Source organism: Geospiza fortis, unplaced genomic scaffold (genome assembly GCF_000277835.1).
Source record: "Geospiza fortis unplaced genomic scaffold, GeoFor_1.0 scaffold134, whole genome shotgun sequence".
NCBI lineage: Eukaryota > Metazoa > Chordata > Aves > Passeriformes > Thraupidae > Geospiza > Geospiza fortis.
Genome location: NW_005054396.1, coordinates 2,289,572 through 2,301,503, shown reverse-complemented (window position 1 = coordinate 2,301,503; position 11,932 = coordinate 2,289,572). Strand labels below are relative to the sequence as shown.

Genomic DNA, 11,932 nt, shown 5'->3' with positions numbered 1-11,932 from the left:
GGGAGACGCGGCTGAGCTCGGGCCGCAGCGCCCCCTGCAGGCGCGGGGATCCGCTGTGCCCGGCTGGGAGCCACCAGCGCCCCTGCCGGCTGTGACCGGAACTGCACCGAAGGGGAAAGTGCCCGACAGCCGAGAGAGGCTGCGACTGGGTTTGTGGTTCTGTTTGGTGTTTTTGTGTTCTGCCATTGTTGTTTTTGTTTGCCTTTCCTTTCCCATATCTTTGCCTGAAATCCCCTTAATTTCAAATTTATAATAATTTGGAGGGAAGTGAGTCATATTTTTCCATTCCAAGGGAGGTTCCTGCCTTCCTTGGCAGACACCGGGCTTTCAAACCAAGACAGATTTTTCCCTTTCCTAGCTAATAGTGTCGAGTAAATAAATATTCAGTAAATATGAGGATAAACATAATTCTTTCTGGTTCATGAGACAGCAATGATAGCAAAATGTATTTCAGACTGTATTTGTTATCTTTTCCTTCTATGTTCATATTCGTCTGTCTTATTCCTTAATTCTAACTTGGTATACTGAAAAGAATTTCAAATATGTGACTGCTTATCCTTGTAAACCAGCTCCAGTTAATTTTGGTAACACATACTTGCTATAGGCTTTTGTTAGTTCTCTTTTTTATTCTTGCTGGTGCTGGATACACTGATTAAGGGAGAGAGAGAAGTTGGAATTTATCACTGTGTTCATGCCTGCCTGTCAAATCAAGACCATAGTAGGTTAAGTACTGCAGTGATGGAAAGATCTGTAAGTGATTGTTGGATTGGATTACCCCTCTCCCTGTTTTTGTAAGTGTAGGTAACGTGTTGACAGACACCTTCTAACCAAACTTGGCTGTATTAACAACCAGGAAAATATAGTTTCTTTTGTAGTTTTGAGGGGTTTTTAATGCTGTATTATATGACCAAAAGTTAATAACAAACATTGTTTCTGAACCCTTTTAATCAACCTAACATGGCAGATTATAAAGCAGGTGGTCAGGAGAGTAGAATGAAACACAAGAAGTGTTATTGTAAATGTCAGAAATAATTGTATTGGTATTTTGCCTTTCTGTGGGCAGCATCTTGTGGATCCAGCTCAGCTTTCTTCCTTGGATCTGCCGCAGCTGACAGAAGTAATACTTATGTATGTGGTGTGTGGGTTACGTGCTGGGGTGGGGAGGGGACCTTTAGCATGGTTGGCATTGTGATTATGTACTCACTGTGAAAACCAGCTCTAACCAGGATGAGCAGTCATGCAGCTGAGTAGGATTATAATTCTTAACTGTGCAAACAATAGTAGTGCAACTGGGCTTGTTAACTGCCTGATCATATTTCTGAAATCACATGGTGTGGTTAAAACTGAAGTTGCAAGCAAGCTTGAGTAGCTCCACACTGTTTTTTTCTCCCAATCATCTTCCTTTTTGACCTCCAAGAGACAATATAAATAAAAATAAACCTCTCTTGCATATCCCATGCTCTTGCCAGGGAAAAGGGAAAGATCAAATCATTATCTAAAACAAACTGCAGTGATGTGACAGCTCTTTGCTGTTTGTACTGACTGTGTGGCTTGGTGTTCATAGATAAAGTGCCGTCTCTGATTTCTGTTCCCTTCCTCTGTACTCAGCACCTGGAGAGTGGGATTATCACACTGAGTCTAAGAAAAGTCTGCAGTGATCCAGGTGCTCCCACTTTTCTTGATTCAGCTCACCAAATAGGCAGGAAAATTACATATTTCTTCTCTTTTTTCCTTAGAACATTTGAAAAGTCGTTGCTCAGTAGATGTTGTAGAAAATAACATAGCTCTAAGTAACATTAACTCCTCAAGATAATACCTGATTTATGATATGAGAGGAATTAAAGATATTGATTATAAACCAGCAGCCAGATGGCTTGGCAGTAGCCATACCATGGTACTGTGAATTCTGGGAACAAAAAAAGGGTGCTTTGGGATTTTTCACATCTTATTTCCTAGTTGCACTGATGTGTTGACAAGATTGCAAGAGTATTCTGAAATCCCAAAATCAACTCAGCTTTGTTACAGGTAGAGTTATATTGGGGATTATAATACCCCATAGGGACTTCAGAAAGCTGGATACACAAGAAGAATTTTTTGGTTCTACTCCTAAATGAACTGACCATGACATAATTGGTGCTGAAGTAATGTCTCTTCCTAAGACAGTCTGACTGTATCCCCATTGGTTTGGTTTGTAGTTTGGGTTTTTTTTGGTTAGTTAGATAGTTTTGGTTTTGTTTTTCCTGGTGTCCTGCCTGCTGCTTGGCGTAGCTCTTTATATAGTGTGATTTATAGAACACCTCTTTTAAACATGCAAATAATTTCTTTCTGTCACAGATTATAAAAACTAAATACAGTTTTAGGACTGTTGCAAGAATAAGTACTAAAGTTGAGTAAATTGTAACGCTCCGTCGTGCCATTTTGCACAGGAGTTAGGAGATATCCCTGAAATTGCAGAACCTTTTACAGTGTTGCTGCTGGCATTATCTGCAAGAACTCTTCACATGTAGGCATTTCTTATAATGTTTAATGAATGAATGCTAATGCTTTGTGTTGTAAATTGCAGTCTTTTAAGTACCTACAGTCTGTAGGTACTTAATGAAAAGGATTATTATTTTTGTTTCCACTTTCCAGATGGAAATGTCAGAAGATGATAATAACATGGAAGAATACCCCACTGAAATTCATGATTATCTCACAGCATTTGAAAAGTCTCTGGGTTCTGTAGATGAGATGCTGAAGACAATGATGTCAGTTTCTAGGAGTGAGCTTTTGCACAAGGTAAGTTATCTTCCTTTTGAAACTCTTTTCCTTGTTAATACACAAATACTTGAGAGCCTGAACTGAAATAAAAGGGTCTGTTAGGCCAGCCACTGCACTGAGAAATAACAAAAATGACACTCCTACGCTTGACACTTACTGTTAAGTCCTTACGTTTCTGAGAAATCCAGATGGTCTTACAAGCTCAACAATGCAACACGTGCTCTTCCAAGCTGATAAGTGATAACTTTACCAGTGAGACATTTAGCTCAGGGACATTATAGCTTATTCCTGACCTTCCTTAACATGCTCGTCCATAATGGAGAGGTCACTCACATTTTTGATTGAGACTTCTTCACAGCAAACTGAATGGAACTGGTGTACCCAGCAGGATGTGAAGGTGAACTGGCAGAAGTGAGAATTGATCTGATTCCAGAAGTCTAGACTTGCAGAACCTGAGCTGTCTCCTCTAGCTATGTTATAAGTCTGCAAAATGTGGCTTTTTATTAGAGCAAGGTAGTGCCTGAGAATTTCATATAAGCATCTCTGTCTTATAATATTTAAAGCCTAATGTGTAATTTATTTCTGTAGGGCAAGAAAATGGCAACACATGAGGGAACTTCTTTATCCTATGAGGATTTCTTACACAAACAAATTATGAAGAAAACGGTCTTGACAACACAGATCTTTTGACAGTATCCATGTTAGAACTAGTGAGCTCTACAATGATATTATCAGAGTTTCTGGAAGTTATGTAGGACTAAAATAATAAATTGACTTAGACAGTCAAGGGAAACAAAAACCCTATCATTACCTTTATCCTTCCTTTGCTATATATCCATAAGTATTCTGGCATACATTGAAGACACAGTCTGCCATGTGTCATATTAACATTCATTGATTGTATATTGATGTTTGTGTTTCAGCAACTTTTAAACTTTTTTTCCCCTTCCATTGATAGCAACAACTATTTTGAATTAAGTTTCTGTGGAAAAACAGGGACTTAATTTGTGACTATGGGAGCAGTAGTCTTAAGAGCTGCATGCTAAACGATTGTGCTTTTGGTGTATGGGACTGTGGCATTTAACTTCAGACTGGGAGAATTACATGAATACTTGGAGAGGAGAGAATGAATGGTCCTGTGATAGCATGGAAATAAGGCATAAACACAGTCTCAGTGAACTTCTGATGTTCTGATGCAAAAACGTGCTCCTTCAGTGTGTATTCTTTTATTAATACGTTTGCAATTATAAAACTGCACATTACCACAATCTGTGCATATCTTGTTTAAAAATCATCAAATATAATGGTTTTTTTTTTCATTCTAGTTAGATCCTCTTGAGCAAGCAAAGCTGGATCTGGTTTCGGTGTACACATTAAATTCTATGTTCTGGGGTAAGTATGTGGTATAAAGAAAAGCGTAGTATTTATGATTACAATTCAAACATCTAGACAGCCACAAATACTAAATAATCATATCTCATAGCCAAATAATGAAAAACTTGTAATTACCCTGAGGACCCACATTATTGCCATCCATAGGGTAAATGATGTTGAAATTCTGAATCAAAAATCTATATTTAGAAAAGCTAATTTAGTATGTACGTGAGTATGTTTCTGGTTCCTTTGTGGCAGCCTTTTCTGTTCTTTAAAGGACTGAAAGTTTAACCATTTTAGTTGTTAAATTTTAACCATTTTAGTTGTTGGGGGTATTTTAGCTGCAATATTTAATAATAATATTTTGTCAGATACTTAATGACACTGTTAACAATTCTTATTAATGATTTTATGTGGAAGCCTTGGTTTTCCTATGTGACTGCTTGATAGGGTCTTCAGTCATAGATAGCTTTCAGTTTCAAAACAAGCTTGTTTTTTTTCTTGTAGTATACTTGGCTACCCAGGGAATCAATCCAAAGGAACATCCAGTGAAACAAGAGCTGGTGAGTTGCTTACGCTGCATGTGTCCTACTTGTGTAGGATGGTTAGCCCAAATGGAAGTTTAAAAATGTTTATATCTACATTTAAAAATGATACATTGCTCTAATAGCATGCATATGCTACATCGTGTTATATAACTACTTATATGCCCTGCTGGGCTCTTTAAATTAATAAAGTAATTTTTTTTACTTTTAAACAGTACTGTTTAAAGTAAAGTTGTAGAGTCTGCTGAAATTAGAAAAGGATGATGAATGATATCATCTTATCTTTTCTTTTTTTCCACCTTTGGTCGAAAATTGCGTTCTGTGCAGACCAGCTTTTCACTTGTATTTGTTAAATGGAAAAGTGTTACAGGCCTGATAATAATTTATAACTTCCAGTATGGCATTTTTTTTCTTATAAATACTTGGAATCATGTTAATCTCTGAGGCTGCCTTTTCTCACTTTTGTATGACTCTAAAAGTACAGTGTGGTTGATTTACTAGTGAAGACGGGAAAGTGCCCCCCTCCCCCTTCCAAGCCCTCCAATAACTCATTTTCTCAGCAGTAAAGAATCCAGTTGCGCAACAAAGCTAAAAGCTTTTTTGGCACCAGTTGTATGTGTATTGTCCAGTAATTCTGCATTCGTGACATATTTACGACCTATAATAAATCTTTAGTTTTGTCTTTATATTCCATTTAGATGCATGACTACAGTACAGAAAGCCAGCTATCTTGAAAATTCTGCTGACTTAAAAAACTGAATCAGCCTGAAGAAAAAACAGAAATCAAAACTTCTCACTACTCATTTTAATTCCTAAATAAATGAAAATACTAAATCTCAGCAGATGTAAAATAGTTAGCTTAAATGTAATCCTTACATAATCAGTGGAATGGGAGAGAGGACTAAAAATGTGGAATGGGAGAGAGGACTAAAAATGTGGAAAGCTAGCCTGAATAACAAGAATACTTCTATTTTAAAATTTGCGAGGTTTTCAGTAGTCTAGACTGTATCATATTAAAAAATTCATCAGTTAATGCTTCGTGAGCTTTGTTTTTTGTTCTTCCTATATTATGTGGTGATTGAATATCATGTTAATTTAGTGATACTAAGAACTTTTATCTCTTCTGCTGTGAGTATTTTATGTTTGTATTTTGCTTCACAACTGCTGTTTTAGCTCTGAAGAAAGATTGAATATTTTCATCGCCTAGTTTGTTACTGAGGTCTCTTTTCCTTTTGCAAGTATCAAGGTTGAATGAATGCACATTTCTTCCTTCCAAAGACATTGTGATGTTCTTTTTCATGTGGAAAGGGAATTTAAAAAGACTGTTCTGTCATGATTATTTTGTTTGTAGAATTGCTCTCCTTGTGTACATACAGGTATTCAAACTGTATTAATAAAACTCACACTCAGGCTATCAGAATTAATTTCTTTTGTTAAGCTGACATTTTCCAGCTCCTTTTTCCCATGTTAATACATGTAGGTTTGCCATCTGTTCTCATTAGTCATCTCAGTCACCAAAGAAATACTATGTCCGATCATGATTTCAGACCCTGTAAAGCCCTCCTTGTTAAAGCTGTGTTTTTGATACAGAAGGAGTGACTAGGTTTTTGACAGTTGCTTAAAATGATCACCGAAGAGTTGAAAATCAGTTCTGTAGTGTAAGTCTTGTAACTTTTGTTCCAGATTCAAAGAGGTGGCAATGGCTGTGAGAAATATCAAAATTTATTTTAGCAGCATCCACACATGTTCTGTTAATCCAGGTATCATCTGTTCATAATTCAGGTATCAGAGCACTACATATATGTGTGTATATATGTTACTGTTGTTTGTATGACCGTAACATCCAAAGGCCCTACAGTTAAAGGCTATATTAGGCTAAATATGTAGACTTGAAATCTATAAACCAAATTGCTAAATATTTTGCAGAGTTACTGTAAGTGTACTCCCTCGTCAGTGAAGAGAAGCAGGCGCTTATCAGAGGGGGTTTCCCATCTTAAAGCTGCTTACTACCCTCTCAAAGTAATTTTCTTTATTTGTTGCAGGAGCAGATGAGGATGAGTAGGGACATAAATGAGATTGTTAAGCTGGGAGGGTATACTTCTGTGGGGCTGAGTCCAAGTTGTGGTTTGGTCAAAAAAAACCCCCATAAACACCAAATAACTGATAGGCTAAGATATGTCATATAGACATGCCCTTTTCCCTGGAAATAGCCTGTATTGTTAGTTATGGCCATAAAATGAACTTCTGATATGGCTGGAAATTCATCAGGTTGCCCTAAATAAGTTCTTTAATAAGACTTCTTGACCATTTCAGGAACTTAAGCCCTGAACTTCTGGGGTACAGGCATGTGTGATGCTTGTACCATCTTTGATTTTGTGTAAGATGCCTTTTTATCTTTGCTTGGACTTATTGATTTTTTTTTTTTGTGGACAGTAGTTAGGTAGTATAATGCATCCAAAAATATATCAAATACCTAAATATTATTTTGGCATCTTTATGTAGGTCAAACTCCAAACTGAGTTCAGTATTTTATTTTCTAACTTTGCTTGCAAGGACAGTTCCCATATCTCTGCAAATTAGATACAGAGTCTGCATCTCTGTCGGACTTTGTGTTCCTGTTATAGCGGGTGTCATGCAGATGGTGTGGTAGGTACCTGTGATGGAAAATATGCTAAAGGAAAGTCTCAAGTTTGCAAATGGCCTGGTATATTTATTTAAGTAATACTATTCTTCTAGGTATTATAGTTCTAGAAGTGTACAGTGTGGAGAACTTTTACTCATCGATTCATTTTAGCAGTAATCTTGGGAGAATGGTTTGAAATACTTTTCCTTTTTTTTTCTCCCTAGGAGAGAATAAGAACATACATGAACAAGGTCAAAGAAATAGCAGACAAGAAAAAGGCATCCAAACTCGATAAAGGAGCTGCTTCTAGATTTGTAAAAAATGCGCTCTGGGAACCAAATGCAGAAAATGAACATACTTCCAAAACTCCCGCTAAAGGAAAGAAGAGACAAAGGAACTAAATCTTTTTTTCCCCTCATAAGAATTGTGGACACCTAGAACTTACTTGGAAATGTTTTGCATATTGCATGCATCTCATAGAAGGGCTGTATAACAGATTAATTTGTACTTACAAATTTTACAGGATTGTATTTTGTCCAGAACATTTGTCACTGCGGTGATCACATTTAATGTGTATCTAAAAGTGCCATTTGATGCACATTGGACATTTCATTACTCACATGATAATAACCTGACATATACTTGCTGGTAATAAATACTAGGGATGTTTTGTTTATAATTCCTATGAATTCAATTTTTTAAATGATTTATTGACACTTCTTTATATGTCCTCAATCTCTTCAATATTAAAAAGTTTCAAACACTGCTATCCAGTGTGTGGTGTTTATGAGAGAGCATAGTGTGAAATGGCCTTATTTTTAGAGTTTTGTAAGGTTTATTCACTGTATTAAACTCTTTCAACTTGAAGGTGTGCAATATTTCCTTACTTCTGTTGCCTGTGAGAAAGCAGGGCTTCAAGGGCCACAAGCAAACATCCTGGATTCTGCTCTAAGCCCCTGTGTCTGGTCAGTGGAAAAGTTACGTATCCCCTAAGGCAGTTTGTGGGGTCCAAAGAAAAGGAGCAGGCTGGGGATGGCTATTAGGAAACAGCACATGCAGGAGCTTGATGGAATTTTGGCTGCAGTGCTCCTCCCTTAGTGCTAATGCTGGGAGAAATGAGCTCTGGGGTGGCAGGAGTGTGGCCATCTATTGGTGTTTCTCAAGTCTTCATTAGGGAAAGCATCCTCTGGTGCAATAAAAACTACTGCTCCATCTTGGAAATACTGTATTTTTCCTCAAAATGTGAAGATTAGTTGTTTAGGAAGGGTGGGGTGTTAGGCAGGTTCAGTTTTTCAATATGCTGCAATGCAAGGCTCAATTATCTGCCCAAAAGCTATTTAACAATTAGCAAGGAATTAACAATTACAAAGGAAAAATAGATGATTTAGCTCAAAAAAATGCAGTATGGGTAGCAGTTCATTCAAGTGTTTGGGAAATGTTGTTAGTATAAAATAAGAACAAAGCTCTGGTATTGCAAGCTGAATGATGTTCAGTGGATGGTTGCTGTCCTTGGCATTGTACTGCAGCAGGCAATGCAGAGTGTGAGCTAAACTGAATTAGGTATTACAATGAAGGTTTTCCCCTAATTGTTATCTAAACATACACATTTGAAAGGAAAAATTCAATGCATTGACAAGTTTATTAAACTCATTACATGTCTAGAAACTTTTTTAGTGACTGGTATGAATTTACGTATTTTTGTTAATAAGCTCTTCAGGTAAATAGCAATGCCTTCAATCCATCTAACGAGAGAACTATTTAGGTGTGGGTACCTAACCTTGCTGCCTCAAATCCACAGGACTACTTATGTGAGTATACATGTCAAAGGCCTATAAAAATGACCGTGCTTTGTTTCTTCAGGTTAATGTCATGGTTGTGTCAAATGAAGGAATAGGAGAGTTGGGAAAGTTGTTTTTTGGTTTTTTGGGGGTTTTTGTTGGTGTTTTTTTTAAATTTAGTTAAGGTTTAAAATTTGAAAGACCCAAAGTGTGTCCTTGACCAAAAGTAACACATTTATGTGAAGCAGTTCTTCTAAATAGGTCTGGATGGTGTTTGCTTGGATGGTTGTGTGCCCTGTCTTGTACCCCTTTCAACCTGACACTGCAGATGGCAGTGTTAGACTGTTTTAAGTAGACTTAAGGACTAGGTGTGAGTGTTGAGGTCTGCGTGTACAAAGCATGAGGTTCAAAATATCAATTACAAACCCACTGATCTAAAAAAAAGAAAAAAGGTCAGGTGTTCTTTGGACTAGTGGGGAAGACGGTTGGAGGATAGAAGTGGTCTGAAGTAGCACAAACCAGAGCACTTTAATATAGAAATTTTCTGGGAGATAGCATCTTCTGCTTTGAGAGGCATTGTCTTGAGGAAATGAGCAGCTCAGCTTGTACTTATGTGCAGTGCTGTTAATTAAAGGGGGTTGGAGGACATTTCCATTACATTATTTTCCTCTTAAGCTTCAATTATAGGTTTTGTTTTAAAAGGATAATTTCTGAAAAGGATCATAATTCATTGTCCAGTAAAGTACACAGGTTTCATTGGTAAATATTTAAACAAGAGTAATGCAAGGCTATTAGCTGAGACTTACTGAGGTAGAAGTCCATCTGGCATAATATGCAGGTATTTGACATTTGTAATAGGACAGTTTAAATAGATATAGCATGTGCAGTTTTGTAATTTTTTTTAAAGCCTTGCATCATTCAGTACAGCTGTTAATGGTGTGGATTGCAGCTTTGGTTTTCTAACACAACACAACACAAATACCCTACAGACTAAGAATCCTCACCCTGTGCTTATTATTCATGAACAGCCCTATTTTAAAGAAGATTGAAATCATGATTATGAGTGCTAAGTGGTTTTTATATCATTGAAGTGATTACTTTGTTAAAGATTTTGTTTTGATTCAGACATTTAATGAGTTCTTGGAACTTTTCTTTCTTTGCACCAAGGAAGTGGTGAGGTTGGTGAGGGCATATGAAGTTAGCAGCTGGGAGTAGAATTTGGTGTCAGGTCGCATGAGGAATTTTCCAAGTTCACAAAAATATATTTCAGAAGAGAAGTGAAATGCAGCTCAGGGTGTTAAATCCCACTTGTGTTAGTGGCAAATAACTACATAAAAATAGCAATTTGGCATTAACTGTCCTAGCAATTAAGGAGATTTTTACTGTAACAAAATGACTATCTGACATGAGAAACGAGTTGTTCTCTGAGCTGTGTGAAGTTTCCACAGATCTACTCCTAGAAAACATTTCTCTGACAGAGAGTTTACTGTGGCTGTGAACAAAGGGGGAATTTTCCTAGGGCTTAAATTTCCAGCCTTAAAAGTGCTTGCCATATGACTTGGGAAGTCAGCATATCAATGAGGCTCATTTCTACTCCTTCAGTATTTTTATTCCTGGAGAACTGCATTCCTAAGAGTTTGTTTTTTATTAAGTCATCTTATTTTTCCTGGCTTTGAAAATCAATGCTAGCATAGAGCTTTGTCAAAAATGTCAGTGTTGCAGTTATATTGAAAATCTCCTCAAACATATTTATCTGGAATAATAAAAGCTAAGCAAATAAAATTCTCTCAGGATTAGGAACTTTCTTGGGTTTAAGAGGGTAGACTGATACTCAGTTTTTAACTGCAGGGCTGGGAATATTAAAAATGTGAAGGGAAATCCTAGTTTTCATAGTAAATGACATACATTACCCAGGAAGTGATGATGACCTGTTTCTGCAGCACTAGAGGGAGAGACCTTGGTTACCTAGATCAAGATTTGTATCAGCTTTTGGGAGTCATCAACAGCAAACTCCAGTCTGTAACTGGAAACATGAGTAGAGTTGCATTGGTGGAAGTGGCTCCTGTGGCACGAGATTTCCAACTTAGAAGTGGCAAAATAATTGAAAGTTGTTGCACCCCAAATGTACACATGCTGTTAGTTTCTCATAAACTGTGATGTAAAGATGTCAAAACAGGGCATTATTAGTTTATGTTATTATTTTTCTTTCTTAGACATTCACTTGCTAGTGACTAAAAAAAAAGCATTAAGCTGCATCAGTTACAGAAAATAAATACAATTTGTCATTTTAGAATCACACATGATACATATTTGTTAAAAAATGCATTTATGTTCTGCGGCGGGACAGTATAATTTTCTTTCTCCTAATCTGCTTTGAGTAGTATTTCTTACACAAAGTTTCAGAAAGTCCACATGAATGCTTTTGTTTTGTAGAGCACTCTTAGCATCTTAGCATTAGTGATTGGGGTTTTTTTCTTCAATTTCTGCTTTCCAGTGGGATACACTTGTAATATTTATTGATAAAACCAACAGTGTATCTTTTTGCTGACTTTTAACCTTTCCTGTAGCAGAAGATTACAGATCTATGGAATATTTAGTGCTGGTGATCTAAGGAGCAGACCTTGAACTGCACCATTTTCATCAGCTATACCAAAGGGGAAAGAGCAAAAGCTTGTTTTTATTACTAAGCTGAGTGAATATGGCATGAAAATATTGTAATGGCAAGGTATCAATTTGTAAAGTGATATATTTCAGAACGGATAGTAAATTCAACTGTGAATAAAAAGTTTTATAAATGGAACATTTAAGAGGCTATCTTTTACTTTTCAGTGTAGGGTTGCCTTGATGTATCA

The 11,932-nt window shown here is 36.7% G+C and overlaps 1 protein-coding gene across 7 annotated transcripts in view; it reads left to right on the top strand.

Annotated features, from left to right (window-relative positions):
* C1D (C1D nuclear receptor corepressor) overlaps window positions 1–8,071 on the top strand; it is a 13,855-nt gene extending 5,784 nt beyond the window's left edge. For 2 of the 7 annotated variants that reach the window (XM_031060956.1, XM_031060960.1), the window contains exons 2-5: window positions 2,632–2,778; window positions 4,086–4,152; window positions 4,642–4,697; window positions 7,527–8,071. In XM_031060956.1, the coding sequence (XP_030916816.1) occupies window positions 2,632–2,778; window positions 4,086–4,152; window positions 4,642–4,697; window positions 7,527–7,703 (447 nt within the window). In that variant the 3' untranslated portion in view covers window positions 7,704–8,071. Of the gene's footprint in view, window positions 1–6; window positions 150–1,063; window positions 1,129–1,608; window positions 1,664–2,631; window positions 2,779–4,085; window positions 4,153–4,641; window positions 4,698–7,526 lie in introns of those variants that run through there. The other 5 variants (XM_031060957.1, XM_031060958.1, XM_031060954.1 and 2 more) reach the window with 5 other exon arrangements.
* Window positions 8,072–11,932: the final 3,861 nt, after the last annotated feature.